The sequence below is a fragment of the Apus apus genome, chromosome 3 (assembly GCF_020740795.1).
Source record: "Apus apus isolate bApuApu2 chromosome 3, bApuApu2.pri.cur, whole genome shotgun sequence".
In the NCBI taxonomy this organism is placed as follows: Eukaryota; Metazoa; Chordata; class Aves; order Apodiformes; family Apodidae; genus Apus; species Apus apus.
Window position 1 is genome coordinate 18,655,635 of NC_067284.1, and position 21,968 is coordinate 18,677,602.

The 21,968-nt window shown below is 37.3% G+C and overlaps 1 protein-coding gene across 2 annotated transcripts in view; it reads right to left on the reverse strand.

Moving 5' to 3' along the window:
- SMAP1 (small ArfGAP 1) overlaps positions 1 to 21,968 on the reverse strand; it is an 87,908-nt gene that overhangs the window by 31,983 nt on the left and 33,957 nt on the right. The window contains exons 5-6 of one of the 2 annotated variants that reach the window (XM_051613494.1): positions 13,250 to 13,327; positions 9,541 to 9,621 (exon numbers count right to left, since the gene is read on the reverse strand). In XM_051613494.1, coding sequence (XP_051469454.1) covers positions 9,541 to 9,621; positions 13,250 to 13,327 — 159 coding nt within the window. The remainder of the gene's footprint in view (positions 1 to 9,540; positions 9,622 to 13,249; positions 13,328 to 21,968) is intronic. The other variant, XM_051613495.1, reaches the window with a different exon arrangement.

Genomic DNA, 21,968 nt, shown 5'->3' on the forward strand with positions numbered 1-21,968 from the left:
TAGCTCAGATCTCATTTACTTTAGTCAATATATTCCAAGAAGGCTTAAACCCTTTCATGTCTCATACTTACCTGAATCAGTTTAGCTCCTTCCTAGTATATGCATCTGACATTCTCAGAGGCCCTTTTACCTTGCTCAGAACAAGATATGGAAGTGTAGAAGCATCATTTCCTACAATGAACTTGTCTTCTTTTGTGTTTGTTGTTGTTGTTTTTTTTACTTACTGCTGAGACTATGGCAAAACATCAAAGACTGAATCTCTCTAAGTAGTCTTACAGTCATGTATTAAATCTATGTAATAATCATATTTGAAATATTGGTCGCATGCATTCAACTTCAAAATATATTATGTTCTTTAAGTTGACAAGTTCAGAATAGGGTGTGAAGAGGGCAAGTTCTTTCTCCTAAGTTTGGCACTTGAAGAAAAGCACCAAAGATTGCAAGATGATTCCTAGGTAACAGACACAAGAAGAAGTAGTGGCTCTGCCATCCAGAGAGACCTTGACAGGCTTGAGAGGTGGGCCCATGCCAACTTCATGAAGCTCAACAAGGCCATGTGCAAGGTTCTGCACCTGGGTTGAGGCAATCCCAAGAACAACTACAGGTTGGGTGGATAATGGATTGAGAACAGCCCTGAGGAGAAGGACTTGGGAGTGATGGCTGATGAGAAGCTCAACATGAGTTAGCAATGTGCACCTGCACTCCTGGGCTGCACCAAAAGAACAGTGACCAACAGACTGAGGGAAATTATCCTCTCCCTCTGTTCCCCTCTGGTGAGACACCTCCTGGAGTACTGTGTCCAGTTCTGGAGTCCCCAGTGTAAGAAGGACATGGACCTCTTGGAGCAAGTCCAGAGGAGGGCCACAAAGACAGAGGCTAGACCACCTCTCCTATGAAAAAAGGTCATGAGAGTCGGAATTGTTCAGCCTGGAGAAAAGAAGGCTCCAGGGAGACCTTGCAGCAGCCCTCTAGCACTTGAAGGGGCGTACAGGAAAGCTGGGGATGGATTTTTACAAAGGCATGTAGTGATAGGACAAGGGGAAAAGATTTTAAACAGAAAGAGGGTAGATTTGGATTAGATATTAGGAAGAAATTCTTGACTATGAGGATGGTGAGACACTGGAACAGGTTGCTCAGGGAATTTGTAGATACACTCTCCCTGGAAGTGTACAAGGCCAGGTTGGATGAGTCTTCAAGCAATTTCATCTATTGGGAGCTGTCCCTGTCTACGGCAGGGCTGTCAGAACTAGAGGATCTTTAAGGTCGCTTCCAACCCAAATGATGTTATGATTCTACCACAAAGATGATTTTGAATGGGAAGCTGTTCATACATGACCAGAAGTAACCATTCTATGATTCTAAGTAGGAACCTGAAGCTGAGCTAGAGGTGGAAAGATTGCAAAGAATGGACACATAGTCATGATACAGATGTATCAAAGTTTTTTTGGGGATTCTGGGGGCAAGGATTTGAGCAGAGTTTGCTGCAGCTCTACATCTGCATTTGAACCCAGAAGCAAGGGGCTGTCTGGAAATGTCTGAAGAGGGAATTACAAATACATACCTCTTGGTTCTGACTGGGTAGACTTGTGTTGTGTTATGTAAGACTCAAAAGGTTCTTAGGAAGAAAGTTATAAAAGAAAATGGCTTAATGAGGAACTTCGCAATAGTACACTGACAGCTAGCACAGGGACCAACCTCAGAACTGCCATTTTCTAGCTGCAGGTGTCAATTTTATAAAAGAAAGATTTCAAATAAAATTGAAAGATAAGCTCATCCAGTTCCAGCCTTTTTTTCAACAGAGAGAGGAGGCAACTGATTGCAGATGGGTTAATTGCTATGAAAACAATTTAGCACTAAATACTAGCTATTTGAACAAGTAGGTAACTGTGATGTAATTTTGTACTATACATATAATCTCTTTTCTAGAGAAAGAAACTTTGTCCATTTTATTTGAATTGTGTTAAGAGATCATGCCTCTGCCACAGCTACAGTGCTATCTTCCAAATACCTTTGAATTAAGTTTGAGTTAATTTTGTGAAGACAAAATGACGTAACAGGATGAACATCAGTGCCATAACATTTTCTGTGCAACTGTTCTAGTGCCATGAGCAACTATCAAAACATAATAAATTTGAAAGTCCAAAGAAATACCTATTCCTTTTAATAAAAAGCCATGCAATTAATATCTACGTCAACTACTGATTTAAACTGGAAGCCACTGAAAGTTGCATAACACTGTGGAAATTTGTTGAAACAAGGTGCTTTTTTTTTTAAGCAATCAAAAGCATTAGCTAATGTTGGAGCTTTTAGTATTGTCAGTGGCACCTAAAATAATTTTTAATGGAAAAAAGTTACCATCTTTAAGATTTGCACATCTGACAGTGCCTCCCACTACCCTAATTGCCCTACCTGGATGGTCACACTCTGGAGTGAGACCATCTCTCCTGAGGAATTCAAAGCACAGTAATATGAAACACAACATACAAAGAAACTGAATTGCTTTGCTCATGCTTCAATACTTGCTTTATTTTAGTAAAGCAAAGGAAGCCTATTATTCAAAACAATATAAGATTATTATTTTGAGTGACATTATTTAAATTAAATGTCTTTTTCCTGTTATCAACTTCATCTCTTCCAATGCTTACCCTTCTGGACATTCAGATCCGTGGATCACTTCTGTAAAGTGATACTTTCAAACAAGTATCACTTCTATAAAAAGGTCTTGCCTTTTGTTGTTGCATATTTCATTGTACACTGTCTCCTAACCAATACTGTAATTTTCATTTACACTTCCAATCATGCATGCTCCTGTGGTTTCAAATGTCTCACAATGAGTAAGTCTTGGCCATATAAATGTTTTTACCTAAAGACAGCATCTGTCCATGAATAAGGCTGATTTAGTTCATGCTCATTTAGACATGCCCACTTTTTTTTTTGTTGTTCTGTTCACGTATATGTAGATGTTGCCTTCCTAATTGTCTCAAAGTCAACACCATCTGCTAAAATAAGTATTAGCAACTGGAAACCCAGGGCAGTTGCAGGTTTTAACCCTGCATTGAGCAAATAAATAACAGAGGATCAATTCAAACTAAGCACACTTAATAATATTTTTTTTTAAAAATAGCTTGGCAAGTTCAACAAAGGCCAATTTAACCAAACCAGCTCAAACCCAAGCTTGTTCTCATAGTTTTAAGATTCCATTAATATAAAATTTTTTAAAAACAGCAACATTAAAATACTGTTCTGGTGCAGACCAGAATTGAGAGGATCAAACCAACACAGAGAACACACTGAGGATGAGGAAAAAAAACAGGATACCCTTCCTGTAGTTTGACTCCTTTTCTAACACTAAGAAGACAAATACCTTTCTTCCCATCTGACAAAAAAAGGTTTTCTTTCCATTGCTTCTAACTGCAATATCTGTTTCTTAATTGCTTTGTCTACAACTCCCAATATGTAATAAGAGCCATGACAGATTAATTTCATTAAGTAAGACTATTTTTCAAGGCAATCCTTAAACATAAGGAGTCCTTTGTTACCTGCTGAGGGAATGAATCACAGAGTTTCAGAAAGAATCTAATTTGATTTGTCTTTCTGCAGATTAGCATTAGAAGCAACTAAAGAACCCCAAATAATCTGATCTCTTCCATAAGACTGAAAAGGTATGATTAGAAATGTAAAACCCTGCTGGGACAGGTACATAAAATGCAGACTGAGAGAACAAGAAGCCTTAAAATCCTTCACCCTCTTTGGGGGTAGGAGACAGGGAAACAGGTTGTCCTATGTCTTATTGCATACTCCTAAATCCTGAGCTTTAATTCATATCTACTTATTCTGAATTTGTGAAAACAAGGAATAAGAGTGTAAATAAGACAATGTTTTCAACCAGAGGGCAAACCACATTTATCATTCTGTTCCTGTGATAAACATTTGGTTGCTTATGCATTACAATTTTAATTTATATTACAATTTCTATAAAAATATAGAGAGAAACATTTGAAAAGGAAATAATTCAAAAAGGCAAATAATGTTTGGAAGTCTAGGGAAACATTATTAACAGCTGTTCAATTCATTTAGCAAATAAATCAATATGGCACCAAAATAAAGAAAACAGTTAGAATGCATATTATGTCATTCTGAATTTAAATTATCATTCAAGTCAGTATTTGTGAGTCAACTTATTGCTGCAACTTAAAAGTAAATACCTAAATACATCACTTCCACCAAACTGGTGTTTCAGTGGACACCAGCAATTTTGCATGCTTTCATTCTTCCACGCATTTTCACAACACTACTCAGTTTTAAAGAAGAACACTAGAGCACTATCTGCTCCAACTTATTTCTCCTTGTACAAAACTATTAGGACAATAATCTGAAATACCCTGGGTAAGTAAAAAACATCCCCAGAGAACTAATGGGGACTAATAATGGCTCCTACGAGTGGGTCGTTAGAGTGGAGTGCTACTGACTCTTCAGGAAGGACAGACAGGGGAGATGGGGTGGGGGTGTTGCCCTCTATGTCAAAGACCAGCTGGAGCACATGGAGCTCTCCCTGGGGACAGATGAGGAGCCAACGAGAACTTATGGGTTGAGATGAAGGGGAAGGCAAGCACAGGGGATATTACAATGGGGGTCTGCTACAGGCCTGATCAGGAGGACAGTATAGACAAGGCACTCTACAGATAGGAGCAGCTTCACATTCGCAAGACATGATGCTCATCACTTTCCCTAGGCCACAATGTGCTGGGAGAGATCTGCACAAGAAGCTACTACTTTGCTGTGTTTCAGAGGAGCCTCTGGGCAATCTGAAATCCCAGTTCAGTCAAGGGACTCTTGGCTGCAGAGCATGCCCTCTCCCTCTCTGCTTTGGCAGGAGGGAGATCTGATAGTCCTCTGGCCATGCAGTTTAGTATGTCTTTTCTTGAGCCTGAAGCTGATAGCCAAAGGTTTGGGTTTAATTGTTACCAATTCACTTGCTACATATTTAGGTTAGATATTAGGAAGAAATTCTTCACCATGAGGGTAGTAAGGCACTGGAATAGGTTGCCCAGGGACGTTGTCAGTGCCTCCTCCCTGGAGCTGTTTAAGGCCAGGTTGGATGAGGCTTGTGCAGCCTGGTCTAGTGTGAGGTGTCCCTGCTCCTAGAAAGGAGGTTGGAACCTGATGATCTTTAAGGTCCCTTCCAACTTTAACCATTCTATGATTCTATACTCTTTCCTCTTGTTTCCCTTGCCCAGACAGGTTGATTTCTGTGGGAGTTTCAGCTGTTTCGGGGAGTTTCAGCTGTTTCGGGGAGTTTCAGCTGTTTCACCCTAAGAAACCACAGTAAGTTCTTACTGTTCAGTTAGATGAGCATTTGACACGTTGTTTTTCCTACATGAAGGGGAAAAGCTGCTATTATGATTTGCCCTCACTTTTATTTGAGGGGCTCTCTACACTTTTTAAATGCAAACAAACTTATGTCAGTACCTCCATAATGTTGGCCAGCTGGTGCTGTTTGGCACATGCTGGCTGAGAGGCAACAGCTCACTATTATTGCGGAGTTTAAGATGGCAATTTAATGTACAGCTTGTGGAAGAAAAACAGCATTTTATACACTACCATCAAAGATAACCTCTAACTGACCTATTCCTGTCACTTAAATCAACTCCATACACAAAAAAGAGGCAATTTCAAACTCAAAATGCAATATAACAAAACAAACTAAACTTACTAAGTCAAACAGTACTTCAGTTAATCACGTTTAACTGCTGCAATCCTTCAGAAACATTCATCATCCTGGTATGTTCAGCAGAATGAAAAAAGTCTTGACTTTGAATGTCAATATTAGTGTGCAAAAGCACAATAAGTTTGTGAAGAAAAAATAAGTTTCTTCTTTACATCCTAACCATTTTACTTTACTGTACCAACACAACACAATCGGTCTTAAAAAGGCTTATTTTCAATAAATTAGATGTGGTTTCATGATATCTACAGCCTTCAATATATGCAGCACTTTACAGTGAAACTATCACAATGCTTCATTAATCTCTTCAAGTGATGCAAAACCTTTAAAATAAACACCACACAAAGCTACACAGTGCTAAATCAAAGCACTATGAAAGCATCCATTGTCATAGACTTATAATTTTGGGTATCAGAAATACTTGTCAAGTTTTCAAAATAATTTGTGCTTAATTCTGGATTACTAGCACCAAAGCATGTCAAGATTTTCTTTATTTAAAAATTAAAACTATACAGAGAGTATACAAAATCTGAAAGTTCCAGGCAAATGAATTCTCTCCCTCTTTACTTCTGGAGCACACCAAAGTCACAAGATGTCACACCTAGTTATGCCTTCTTTAATCAGAATTTGGACTGCAGGTGGACATAAAACCATACATTCTGAAAAAACTTACAGTTGTCCTAGTTGCTCTGAAATTCAAAAAGTCTCATTCATACAACTCAATCCAAGTCCTGTTTTAAATCAAATATTGTGCAATGTGAGTACTTCACTAAATTAAGAACTTAATGCAATCCATTTTATTAACAGTCTTGCCAAATGCAGGAAGAGTTTCCTGCCCAGTCTGTAGACAGACCATTTGATGGTCCCCAAGCAGTTTTCCTCACTCCATTCTTTGCAGCTCTAATGGCCTCACTCATTCTTGGGGTACCTAAACTTTACAGCTCACACATTGGCCATTTCCCTCCCAGCCCTGATCCCTCAGCTTAGATGGGATCGCACCCCATCTCCTTCTCTTTCCATGCTTCCTTTCAGCGGGAAACAGATACAAGGTGGATGGGGTGCACACAGAGCCTGCTCCAACATGCTGTGTGAAGCAGCAGCACGGAGCTTACCTGAAGTGCTCCTCTGTGCTATGAAACTCTACCTAAAACTTTAATTGTAGGTAGTTTAAATTTCAGTTCAGAAAACTACTGTGAGGTTTTGTGACCTCCTTCATACATGGGTGAGAATACGCAAGCTACGTATTCTCTTTAAAGTCATCAAATGACTGTAAATTGACCACATTAATTTACTTAAGAACAAACAAAAAACCCTCAGTACGCATACCAGAAATAAGACGGAATTCAGTGTTTTATTCTGTTCCAAAAGAAAATCATGGCTGATTAGGGAAATTTCACCAACTTCATCTGTGCGAAGTGAGTAAATAGTAAGAAAGGAAAGTTCCTCAGCAGTTGATGAAGAGGGTGTACAGGATGATGAAGTTTAAAAAATGGCTCTTAAAAGCCTAGCTGGTCTTCCTCACCTACAAATTAAAAATTTTCGTATGTTGCCTTCAACAGAACAGGTAAGTTTGGTGATTGAATTATCAACTTTCTTCCCTCCCCACTACTGAAAGAGGCTCTTAAAATATCAGATTTATTTTTTTAACCAATATAAACTGTCTTAATTGTGTGTACAGAACATGTAAAAATTGCTTTCATTGCATTACAGTCTGGCTTGTGCTGTTACTCTTGCTATTGGGGCATAAGAAGATGCAAATAGGCTCAGTTTGATCATTTTTTCTTGCAATTCAACACATTTTATATTGCTAAAATTAGCATTTCTGTTGCTTGCACAAAAAGCTGAGCTTCAGGCATCTCAGCTCCACACAACCAGGCCCCAGTTCTCACATCATGGATAACTGTATAATAATTGTTTGTGTATTTTTCTTGTAATTTTTTTCTTCTTCTCCAAAGTAACTGTAAGGATAAGGTTATTTTAAGCATGAGCACTGAGGAAATTTGAGGACTGTAACTGTGGAAATGACACAGGGAAAGGAGGGGGAGGGACCCTGAGTAAGTTTTGCAAGTTTCTCACCTTTCTTCAAGAAGACTGAAAAAAATGTTACAGGCTGCCAGTAGCCTGATAATGTCACTTACTTTATTTTACTAAGAACTCCGCAGATCTGACGTGAAACATTTGTTGGCTGTTTCCAGTAAAATGCAAATCACTGAACTAGACTAAATCTGGAGCTGACATAGTAAGATCTTGTTATATGACACCTTACTCAGTAGTTTTGTCACAGAAAGTAAAACAGCCTAAATAAAAAAAAGTCTAACAAGTATCCCTGCTATTCATTCTTCTGTAGTAAATTTCTTTGATCTTGAGGAAATTCTACTCTACATCAAAATCACTGTCTCCGACTCAAAAGTTCATTAAAAAACATTTCCCACGAAACTCACTTGAAGGACAAGATGTTTCTTACTGAAAAGCAATTCCAGTAGGAAAGCCCAATATTGTTTAATAAGTTAAAAGATTAATATCTGTTCTTTTACTTATCAAAGCATGCTAATTAAAAAAATATCTCTTATGCCACAATTACGTGACACATTAACACAATATTGGACTATTGCTCTTTACTAAATCAATGCTACAAGCTTTCAGCAATGTTTCAAAATGCAACAGAAATCACGCTAGACATTCAGCCTGCTGAAGACTAAAGATCAGTCACCAGAGAGAAGCTCTTACATGGATGTAGGAGCAGATCAGTCAGTTCTGTGAAGCAGAGATCAGAACATGATAACTGAACATGAACATTTTAATCTCTTTGGATGCACTTCTTGTTTTAAGAGCCAAGAAACTTAATACAAGATATAAAAAAGAAAGACCTTATGAACTTAAGACTCGTAGGAGTACATGACACCTGTAAAGAGATCTGAATTTTTCTACAGCTTCAACTTTTTCCCTGGTTTAAAGCTTGCCATTTTTTACATCTTAATATTGATTCTCCCACACGATGGCTAAAACATTGGGGGGGGGGGAGGGGCTTTTTTTCCCATCCAAGTGTGCATATATTTTTGTATCTTGTTTTATTATGCAAAATAACAACATTCTATTTGAAAACTGAACTAGAAATACATCTGCAATTATAATGTATGAATAAACAACATCTTTCATAATTGTCATACAGCACCACTGAGGAATCAACTGACAGATGGAGACTCCAGTGCATTCTGTGGACTACACTGCAGATCAGAACATACTATTGGATTCGTATAATCTGACAGAGGACATCTGTCTAAGAAGAAATTATTGCATTTAATACTTAAACTACTCATTCAATTTGTGCTTAATATTAACTCTATACAGCAGTGCACAAGAAATTTTAATCACACCTATGTTGCTAAAGCTGTTCATTATGCTTTAATGTGTAAAGAAACAATCGGTTTGTCTGTCATGTTTTGTGACATGATCTAGTTGAGTATTTTCAAATTACCTAGAATAGGGTTATTAATTCAGTTTCATAAATTACAAGCTTCTGTTTAAAATGGATTAATTTACGACAAACAGCATTAAGTGATCATACAGCACTCAATAAAACTGAAAATGTTGTGTGCAAGAATAGCAACTGTACATCTTAAAAACCTTAATTATCTGAGCTTCTGCTCTGGTAAATCAACCTCTGTATGCAAACAACATAACAAGTAAATAATTCAGGTGGATTACTTGGATTATTATTAATATATACACACAAAAAATATTTTTTTTTTCAGATCTTTGTACACTTCTCATACTATGTATAATTTTTAAATAAAGGGAAAAAATACTATTCTCACCTTTTCAACTGCTAATTGTTTTGACGGTTTTTCTGATTCTTTCTCTCTCTTTTTCTCTTCTTTCTTTTTTTCTTTCTCCTTCTGAAAAGAAAAAAAAAAGGCATTTTGCTAGTCCTCAAGATCAACACATTTGCAAGCTACTGAATGTCCAAAGCCATACAGAAGATAGAGATTTTCAGTTACTCCCTTCCAATTCGGAGTTTATGCTTCTATCTGTTCTGCTCCCAGAAGTAACTCATTTCGCTCCAGCAGAACTTCTAAAAATATTGTAACTTTGAGAATTCAAGACATTCACTATTTCACCTGTTTGTCTTCATTTCTGCCTATAAGCATAAGGAAAAAGAACTAGTGTTGCTTTTAAGCTAAGCAGATCTGAAAAGAAAAGCATCTACAAGTACTCCATTAACTCTGATAACCTCTGTCATTAGGACAGACACCAGTTTCTTTGACAGCTTTCTGCAGAGAGTTACTAATTTTTAAAAGCTAATCTAGTAGTCTTAAAACATAACTCCTCAACATAAAAAAGTTGACTTGGGCCATATAACAGAACTGCTGAGTCATGAGAATTAAGTTGTTCCAGAAAGAGAAAACATAAGAGATCCCTTTCCTTTGAATGCATCATAATGACATTACAGAAGTTTTTTCATTTTAGTTCTGAATGAACAAATGGTGCAATATTACAGACCCAGTCTGACTGAAGAAAAGCATAAAATATTCCTTAAAGCATCATAACATACAGAGGATATGGACTTTCTAGATCGTTCACTGCTTTGACAGTGTTAGTAGTGATTTTTAGACCTAGCCATCTGTCTGCATTTACCTTGTACTACTATAGTATAGTACTCGTGAGTATACCTGACCTGCAAAATGGATGGAACAAGAACTTACCATCTGTAATCAAGGAGGTAAGACAGTAGCTCCTAAATATTATCCCAGTCATTAGATTTGGATCCCTTTGTTCAAAGCTTCTAAACAGCTTTTTTCTGCAAAACACTATTTTTTAGCAACTTTCCCAATGTCATGAGGAAGGCTGAGAGATTAGGTAACTGTCCATGCACTTCCAGTATTATACAGCTTACTAAGCTTCAGGTTTGTGCCAAGGACTATTTTATCTTCCTTCTTAACATCCAATATATATAATTTTTTATCTCTGTAATATGACCTTTGGTTAAAATAGTTTCAACACTAAGATGAAACGTTTTCTGGGTTTTCGGGGAGAGCACTGGGCATGAGGGGCCCAAGTAACACGTTCTTTACAACTTCAAATAATCTACTTTCAAAACTTTCACCATATTTACCACATGGACTGGGGTTACTCAACTGAGGTTACTCAAGACCAAACTAATGCCTCTGAAAATTTTCAGCAGGCATTAACCTGAACATCCAGCTCCTGCAAAGTGAGACTACCACACCAAGCACCCTTCTAGATGTGGGTGTCACAGGAAGCAACAACCACAGTCACAAAATTGCAGTAAAGGGGAATTTGGAATGTCGGTTTCGAAGAAAAGAAAGAGACCAACTTAGATTTAAGTGAAGATCAGGAACAAAAAAATGAGCTTAGCAGTCCAAAGCAGAGGCTCAGCCAAAACAGTATCTCATCTGTGCCAGTGCCAAGTGTTCAAGAAAAAGTCTGCATGACTGGGACAAATATAGAGAGCAATGTTCTATTAAGAGGCCATCATAACCTAAAATTGCAGGCTTACTGAACTAAGACTCCAAATGCATAGCCATGCCTTTTAAGTGAAGCTTAACCTTTCTTTCATTACTGTGTCCTGGATCCTGACATTAACCTGCATTCTAAAAACTCTCAAAATCCTGTAACCATGATCAGGTACTGCACACAAATATATGGTCAGAGCAACAAGTTTTCCAAGTGTCTTTCATTCCCTGTCTCCACTCCAACCTTCCCAAGTTGAATAATTTAAATAAACCCAAACTCTTCTCCTGTGGAAGCTTTTCTATATTTTAGACAGCTGTGTTTGTTTACTCTCCTGGGAAAAACTGTTGGAAGTGTCATAGCAGTACACTTACTTTTCAAATACAGTACCTTAAGTTTACTTGCATATGCTTAAGTGAAAGTAGAGTTAGAGTTTTTGCATATGATCATGTTCAGTATGTCCTGATTTCCAGTTTGTCTACTACTTTTTAAAAAATATGTTCCATTAGAGAAATCTTGCTTCTAGAGGAAAAGGTATCTGGAAATTTTTATACTCCAGGACTTCAAGAATGAGAAGGGCTTGAAGATTCATATGGTGAATACTCCATAAGGTTACCAAATATACATAAATGCCTCTCATTTCCCTTAACAAATCCCTGAGAGCACCTTCATAGCGAAAATATGAGGACTTAAAACTGTTGACCAGTGTTTCTGCCTCCACACCTCACAAAGCACACAGGAACTCTCTTGAATCCCAGTGACTTCATTTTCATTCACTTCATTTTCACTGTGGACTTAAAAACCCTAACTCCTTCATCTTCACACTTCACAATTTCAATATACAAGCTTTCTGCTTCAACTCCATTAGATAAAAATGAATTCAGACTAAATAAAAACATTTCTCAGATGCTGTATATTCATGCCAGAACTTCAACTCAAGTGCTTCATTAGTTGCAAAAGCAGTCAAAAAGCACTATGAAGATAATAAAATGAAATTGGCTTTATATTGGTTTTCAGTTCTAAGCAAAAGTTATTCAGTTGTTTCTCCAAGATTCATTTCCAACAACATGGCATAGCAGTTACACAGAGGAACTTTCAAATTTGAATGGATCAAGAGAGATGAGTAAGAAAGGAAAACCGAGTCATTCTAAGTGGCTGCTGCTATTCCTGGTACAATTTAAAATACATGTCAAATTCATCAAGGGTTGTGGTCTAGTCCATGACACTGTCACTTACATTTTTATTAATGTTTAAGTATAGCTGAACTAAAATAATTCATAGCATCTCTCCACATCTTGTGTAATTAGAAGAAAAAACATGATTTATGTTTAAATAAGTTATTTCATATACTGTATACAGTCTCAATTCACAGTGAAGTATCCAAAAGAGTCTATCATTAAGCATACACATTCTAAAAAACAATATATTTCATTATTGTTGCAAATTGTGACACTTACTTAAAGTTCACAGAAACAATGCCTCATCTACTATTTGTTTGTTAGTTTATGTTTTGCAAAGGCTCTTCTAAACAGTAAACACAACATCAGTACATACACATACATGCCAGCCAGAAGGGATATTAAAATCAGCCACGAGTTAACACAAGTATCACCAAATTAATTCTATATTTATCTCCAAGAAGACTGAAATAAATGGTTGGAAAAGTACTGATAATTTAGATTCTGAAGCAAGCAAGTGTTACAAAAAACAATACAAAAAATTATTCCTGAGAAGACAGGACAATGTCACTCATGCCCATTAGCTGGGAATGAAATGGTGTTTCCACCGTTTTGTCACATTAAACCAGAGCAGAACCAGAATTTTGACATACAAACACCCAGCAGGCAACAATCACCATGTGTGTGCTTTGTCCTGCTGTATCAGTTCTTTTCATTTATCTATTCCAGAAAGCAAGGAGAGAAGCAGTTTAAATGCCTGAAGTATTACAAGCAACTCAAATTCCCTGGTTACCTCAGTGAAATAATTCTACAGAAAATGAAGTATTTGTGCAAAGCAGTAACCTGACAAGAGTTACACCCAAAAATAATATACCTCTGCTTTGCTCTTCTCAGCAGCAGCTTGCAGAGAAGGAGAGGATGCCAAAGGCTGAGCAGCATCAGAAGAGGATATCTGTACAAACAAAGGGAAGAAATGAGAAAGAAAATAAGCAAGAAAAGCTGGGAAGGGAGGGAGCAGAGGCAGATGAGGAATATGATTGTCATTATTTTTTTCAATAATTTTGAGGATGGAGGAAAAAAGTACAACATAGAAAAAAAAAAGAGGAGACAAAGTATTTCCTCTTAGGTTTGTTTTTTTGGTTTTGGTTTTGTTGGGGGGTTTTTGTTTGTTTGTTGTTTCTTGTTTGTTTGTTTTTCCTTCCTTATCAGTATGATTTTTAAAGGAAACCTGTCAGGTAGAAATGAGTGACTTATAACGAAATTCAGTAGAGTAGAATATAACAAAATGAACCCGGATAAGATCATATCACAGGCCTAAGAAAAATAATTAGGTTTCATCCATTGTTCAATTTTATCCAGCATGACTTGAAATATTAATGTCCTGAAGCAAGGAAGGCACGCTGTCCCAGAGGAGGGGCAGAGAAGAGAGTGCCTTTGTTCTTGTTCACTGTAACAGAGCATTTTTAAGAGGAATGCAAAATAACTCTGAAAGTCATACATTAAGTTCTAATTAACTGTTCTCTAAGAGCAGTCCAAATGAGTAAAGAGCTTAGGGTTAATATAAAGCTTCAAACTAGCAGTAGGATGCCAGACCTTCCAGACAGGTTATATACTTCTTTCCTAGGAATCAGTATGTAAAATTGCTATTAGCACCACTAGTCTTCCAGAATTAACCAAAAGGTATAAGTTATATACACAACAGATGCCGTATGCTCAAGAAAACAGCATTCCTCTAAATGCAATTTTCATATATCTTCTTATCCTGTATCTTTATGCATACTTGATCACTTTAATGGAAACATTATCTTTCTGCTCCCATTACTACAGAAATACAACTGAATTACATTTAACAAGTATGTATAAGATCTTCAGAGCTATAAAGCTGACACTTCTACAGTTTGTATAACCTCTGCTACCTAAAAGGAAAATATAAAACCAGATGAAGCTATTACAGTGCAGGTCATTACGTTGGATCAAAATAACCAATTTAGATGACATGTGTTTACTTAGTTTAACAAAATCCAAACCAGCTTACACTAAAATGAAATTGAAAGCTGCAAAAAAACCTCCTACCTCACATGTCGATACCCCATATTTCCTGCAGAAAATTCTGCTAGTACCATAGCTCATATAGCTGGAATATTCATAGAACATATAAATTCTGTATTTTTACAAACTCAGAAACTATGTCTTATCCTGGAAGGTGGTGTAGAGCTTCAAGAAAGATGCAAATTTTAAAACCAAATTTTACCTGCAGAAATATGAAACAGAACCTGCATTTTTTAATTTACTGTTTTAAAATCCTCCAGTTATTAGGAGAGTTATGGATACATCTGCTGCAATGAAGCTGTTTCTCAAACTGTAGCATTCTGTTGCTATAGGAACACAGGGATCCTGTTTATTCTACTTACATGACATTGTAACCAAATAAAGGCATCAGAAAAAAATATTAGGTAACTGCATGTATTAACCTTTGAGCTCTAACACCACGTTCCTTACTAGACTTCAATTAAATGCAATTATACTTTCAAGTTTGTGAGGATAAAGTGGGATTTTAATTTGTCGGGGTTCGTGGCTTTTCTCATTCTTTTGCATGCTTCAGATTTTAAGAGAATTTAAGCTTGATAGCTCTCACAGGTGAGCAGCAGGTAACAGCTACCCACCACACAGAACCAGGTAAGCAGAATTTCATCTGGGGGGTTGGGAGGAACAGCACTATAGATGTTTGCATCACATTTCCATCCTTCTGTAATAGTTATTCTCAATTAGCATATCATCTTCATAAATTAAATTATTATCTAACCTAGGATAAGGTAAATTTATGAAGGCCTGAAAATATTTATTATAGTTTTGTCAATCAAGTAATGGAATCATAGAACCTACGAAGTGTCAGGCAAGCTATAAGCAGGTAACAGAGTGAAAAGCTGAGAAATGCCCTAGGTAATGTTTAAACATAAACAGCAGCACGACCTTCACTTCAGGCTAAAAAACAGCACTTGAAAGCACACTTCACATATGCAAATATTCAACCAGGCAGGAGTACAAAAGGCATAACTAGAGCTAATCTTTAAGAGAAGACACATTACAATGCATAAAGAACTGATTAAGTTTATATAATAAAAGCAATAGCATGAATATGGGCTGCTGAACAGCTTTATCACTGCTCCATCGTGTTCAATTTTTATCAGCCATGCTGTGCCAGATAAGGAAATCAGAATGAAAAAATCCAATCAAGTCAAACTGAATGGCTGGATAAAGCTAAACATAAAATAGGATTGGAAGAGAGACTGGTACAGTCCACTGTGGAGACTAGTTAAGCAGTCAGCGTATCAAGAGCTGATCAGGGTATCAGGGAACACTGAAAAATACTTGCCGTTGAGACAAACTGATATGTAACAGACAGCTGACCTGTTAACCCTGCTAAGGTTCCCAGCTGTCTCCAGACCTCAGAGCAATCCAGCATGGCCCATGCTGAGAGCAGAGGAGCCTCAGAGAGACAGAGCTCTCCAGCTAGAATCCAGTCCTTGCAGTGCCAACTGCTCTGCTCGTCATCATGTCCATATACCAGAACTAGCACCAAATAAAACTAAACTCTATAATAACACTACAATGTAAGGGTATTTTCTTATTATCTGGGGACTTTTTCAGTCAGAAGATTGAATTTTCACAAATATCCAAGGCATCACTATGGATGCTAATACCTTCCCCAAGCATGAAGAGAAACCAAACACCTTAGTCTCATCAAGTGCTTGGTTTTCAGGAGATTTCAGTGTTCATTTTTAATTCGAACTAACCCCATATTTTAGCAAACCAGTGAAGTTGTTTAATATTCTCAGATGCCAATAAAACCTTACTGGTTTTGTTCTGCCTTGCACCTTCCCTCAACTATTACTCTGAAAGGTTGTGGTATGTTCATATTTTCAAAGTGTGAACACCTCAACAAATAATTATTCTTATTAGTATAAGTCAGCCCTAAATTATTTTGATGCTATTCTGATTACTTTGTTGCCAAAAGCCAGGTTAGACTATTCAAAGTTCGTATTAATACACATTCTACGTCCTGTTTACAGAGCAGAAATACCAGTAGCTACAGGAGACGTTAGTCATTGAACAGACAAAACACCAATAAGAAACAGTAGCTGACAACAAGTGTGCTCCTGGCTTGTATTTCCAGTAAATCTTTAATTTTAAAACTACTACAGTGATAAAGTGGCTCACAGAGCTGCTCCCGTCTGTAGTCAAAAGAGATTCATTAGTTTCCCAACAAATGGCAAATGAGAAAGCATCTGCTCAGTGACCTACTTCTACACTGGTGGCCAGCAGTGGGAGGGCTGAGGTTAGACTAACCCCACGATCAAACCACTCACCCATGACAGGTAAATGCATCCAGCTCTCTCAGAGTAAGTGCTACTCTCAGTCCTGGTGAAACTGCCTTTAATTAGTTGAAAGGCACAAATGCACTTTAAATATTTATGGCAGAAACCTGATCACCACTCAGGACTGCCAAGCAAGGTTTTAGTAATAATCTTAAAACTACTTTTTAGGAGATTGAGATCTCTGAAAAGCTGTGTTATGCATTTGTACGTCAAAGTAACACCCGGGATTTCTATATGGTATTTGTCAGCCTTTATTAATAATAACTGGTTCCTATAAGCTTGATCAGGAGCATAAGTAAAGGAAGATTACTCCATGCTTGGGTCCAAGTCTGAGTACCTGAAAATACTGTTTACCAGCAGACATTGCCTCTTTAGGGTAGATTAAAAAACACAACAAACTGTTTTGCATTAAAACACTGCTCCACAGCATTAATTGCCCTCATAACTTTTCTAACTTGTCAATTTTAATACAATTGTTATATTTTAGTGGAAACAAAGAGAAAAAAGCTAAAAAAAATCAGTTTCTAGAAAAACTGCTCAATACTGACATAAATTACAAAGTCTGAAGAGCAGACAGAAGATAATACCTTTTCTTAATTTAGATCCAAAGGAAAAAGGCATTTAAGCAAGAAGGTAGTAAGATTTGTTACCAAAACCACTAGACAAGCAACCAAAACCTCCCCCACTTTTGGCCACACATGTAAAGCAATAAAATAATCAAAATCCAAAAAGCTATTTCCAGTCATTTTCCAGAACTCAGATAAAGAAGCACACACTGATGCACTTTTTTTAATATATGTTAGCATTGCACTCTGGAAATTTGTGAACTAAGTCATCTTTGATTACTGGCACTTGAAAGTACCCAATGAAACCAGTGGCAACCCCTGCAACCAATCATACATGCTGTTAGGAGAGAATAAAGTTGAGGTGCTTGTGTGCATTAAGAACTTACCGCAAACTGACAATGAGCATCTGAATATTTCATTTTAGTTTTAAATTTAATCAAAAGACCCAACCAGTCTGCAGAAGCTAATTCAGAATTGCCTAAATGAAGGAATGAAAACAAGGAGCTGTTTCTTAAAGTTTCCAGATTTATACTCATATACCCATACAATTTCAATTGCATTTCAGAACAAAGACTTGTAGTAATTTAATTTTTACCAATTCTTGAATCTCTTTCCATTGTTTGTGTTTTGAGACTTGATTTTAGAAATCTAGTAAATTAAAAATGACCATTTTGCATAATGAAAAATCAATACTGTCTTTAAAGCATCATGTACATTCAGTGCTGAGCAAGAAAATGCTTACACATGCAATAGTGCTGCAAGATTTCATTTTCACCTAAGCTCTGTGAGAGACTCAGGTTCACAAAAAAATTAAGATCGCAAGTGAAAAGATCTGGAGGTTTACAGTATTACTCCAGTTCCCGGCCCCTCTTACGTGGCCATGTGTTACCTGTCCCTATTTTGCCCATCACAAACTTCTATAGTATTTAGTAAGTCATTACTTAGTAGTGGGCACTATCCAAATAAATGCTATGTTAATAGTTCAGGTAAAAGCATACATACAAACAGTATTCGACCCCATGGCTCTGAAGTAGACTGTGCACCAGACTATGATTTGAAGTGAAAAAAGTGAAGCACTAACTGAAGTTATCAGTGAATGTAACATATAAAATCTAAGAATTATTTTACTTCAGTACAGTTCGTACAATCAATTCTCTGATGGTAAGTAACAGTCATACAAACACTTACGGTCATTAAGCTAAAGCTTTTCTCATCTTCTATTTGTAGTTTTTCCAAAATTCTGTTCTTGATGTAAGGTGTGTTGTTATTTAGCCTTTTATTAGAAAGGGTTCAAATTAATGCTTAATAGAGAAACTTGTATTAAGCTTGTATTTAACTACGAAATGCAGGGTATCACTCAAAAGATTCAAGAGATTAAAAAATGAGTGCGTTAGCAAACCATGTCAATATACTCAGGATATTAACAGCTAAACCAAATACAAAGGTGCCCTCGAGTGGCCGTTTTATACGCACACAATATTCAGGGAAATAACCTAAACGAAGAGCACCACTCTACATTATTTTACAAGTTTTATGTTAAGCTACTACATGTGTTTTTCTTCTTTCAGCAGACTTTTGAATTTATGATTGCACATCTCCAAGAAACATTGACAACACTAAAATTAGTAATTTTTTTAAAGCAGCAGCAACTACAGACCGCTATCATTTGCATAAAACACAACCAACTGCTTGTCAGTTTTTAAAAAGGCCTATTCTTGAAATATTGAAAATAGTGTAAGAATATTAATATACTATTAATAACACTTCTCTCTGAATTTCTGCAGAAGTTCTGGAAGCTAACTAGCAAGGTTTTTTATTAGGTCTCCCCCATTCACTGCTCTAACCACTGACCATCATGTTAGTAAGACTGAGTGTCCTGTTTCACAAAACACAGCAGTAGTTGGCTTTTCAAAGAAGCTGGTACTGCTTTTCTGTCCGTATTCTGAACACACTCACCACTCCCCCATCCCTTCAGAGTGCCCGTATCTCGTTCCAGAAACACAGTAAGCTTGTGCACAAGTTGGCAATAGTTCTGGGTATTTGCAGAGCTATAGATGTCTATAAATTATTTAGCTTCTCCTTTAGATAATCACCTCTTGACATATTACAGTGAGTCACCATGGCTTAATTAAAGGCAGACACAGGATAAACAAAACAGATGCTTTTAATCTCTCACTGGAGTGCTCTCCATTTCCCCTGCCCAACCTAACCTGTATTTTCTGTATTTGCTCCTGGGAAAATTTGCTTTAATGAGAACTTTCCAACACTTCAAAACAACACCTTTTTTCATCTTAAGTGGCTTGCCCTGCTGCATGTAGGATCAATTCCATTTCCATGATTCATGTTAAACTGGCAACACAGTCACTGCAGATTTCAGCTTTGGCAGAAGTTTGTTTACATGGAAACAGTAACTTGTACCTAGACAGTCCAGCTGTGTGACCTACTACTCAAATTAAGGTACTTAAGGAAGAGGGGAAAGCCAGACCCTGCATATGGGAGCTACTGAGAATGCAAGCAGCAGAGCTAAAATCCACACCCAGGTTTCTTTAACTTCTTCATTTAACCACTGCTGGGCAAAGTCTAGCTCAAGGCAGTCATTAGTGGTACATTCAGGCACTGATAGTAGGACCAACGATTTAACTTCTTCATTTATACCCAAACACAATGGGACAGAGCATATCACCATAAAGTTTGCATGTGATAAAAAATGAGGATTGTGTGATACACTAGATAGGTGTGCTGATGTTCAGAGCACTGCTGAAGGGATGGGCCAACAAGAACCACATGAAATTCAAAGAGAAGTGTCAAACCCTGCACCTGGGGAGGAATAACCCCCCATGCACCAGTACTGGCTGGGTGTCAACTGGCTGGAAAGCAGATTTGCAGAAGTGGAGCTGGAAGTCCTGGCAGACAAGCTGGACATTAACTAGCCATGTGGACAGTTCTGGGCTCACAAGTATGAGAGCAACATGGGCAGACTGGAGCAAGTCCAGCAAAGGGATTCCAAGATGATTAAAGAATTGGAACATCTTTCAGACAAGAAGAGGCTTAGTGAGCTGAGATTGTTCAGCCTGGAGGAGAGAAAGCTAATGGCTGGGGCAGGGGTGGAGCAACAACTGACACAGGCTGTTGCCTGTGGTACCCAGATACAGCATCAAGAGACAAAAAATGTAAATTGAAACAAGGGAAATTCCACTGAAACATAAGAATATTTATTTATCTGCAAGACTGGATAAATGCTGGAACAGGTTACCCAGAGAGGTTGTGGAGTCTCCAGCCCTGGAGATATTAAAAATGAAACTGCACATAGATGTAACCTGTTCTAGTGTTATGGTTTGAGACAGGACAGAAAGAGTTTTCTTTCTAGTAATTTTACTTTTCAGTTAAGTCTCTCCTAAATAACTGCACTTTGTGAAATTAAAAGTACATTTTTCAGTTGGTGTCTAATTCTAGGAGGGGTGGCTGGTAACCTCTCTCCAAGCCAATGACTGAAAGCTTCTCAATGCTAGCTGCTAAAAACTTACTGTTCATGTATCCTATCATACTCCAAATTCATCCATCTTAAGGTGCTTATATGGCCTATTTTAAGTGTGGTAAACGTATTATGGAAAGCATCTGGAATAAGCTTAACTTGATTCACCATCCACCCTGAGTAAGGCCATTTCCATATGCACTGTTAGAAGTTATTTACTGCAACAATTCTGAAAACCCCCCAGTCATTTATTTAAGCATACAAGCTCAGATTCCTGAGGAAAGGTGTTTAACTGTAAGCTGTGCTCTACTAAGAGTGCTCTAGGAGGTACTAAACTAGTGCATAAGCTGAGGAGCACAAAGAGTTTAATGATAGCCCAAAGCAAACAATAGATTCAACATGCAACAACCTTCAGGACTAAGGTAGAGAAGAAACTGCTTTGTATACTTTACAGTTCTAGGATTGTTGTGTACAAAAACCCCTACGATGAATATGAAAGGATTTGCCTGTGCTTGAAAGTGATAATCAGGTGTCAGACTGAAGTGGAATTAAACTCAGAAACAGCCTCATGTCAGATCTCACCTGAAGGAGAGTTTTAACATACAAAATTACCCCAACACCACTTGACCAAAGGTAACTGTGGTAGTTAACTACAGAAGTGATGCAAGCTCTCGATTGCATTGTACAAGCTTTCAGGGATAAATCAAGTCAAACAGCACAGAGGATTGCACAGTAAATTGCTCATGTTACCGTATCTTGGATGCACCACAGTCATAAAGATGCCCTAATGGTTTCACTACTGTGTGAAATTTGTTTCACTGGATTCTATGCTATTCTTTGCATCATTCATAGCTTAGGTATGCCTAAAAGTTGAGAAGGGGCCTTGGCAGAATGTTAATTCTACGAGGCCAGTATTATGCTGAAGATACTTGGAATAAATTGACTTACTAACAGCTACTGCTCCTCCTAAATTGATTACTCCAAGGGTAAAAAAAGTTTCTGCCAAAAACAATACCAAATCAGGTGTTATTCACAGTTTACATATATATTTCCAAGTAACATCCTGTCACTTTCAAGTGTTTTTACTTGTATCATTCCTCTTTTTAAATATAAACATGCATAAAAATAATAAAAACCCCGAAGTCCTGAAAGTTTAAAAACTGCATCATACCAAAGGAA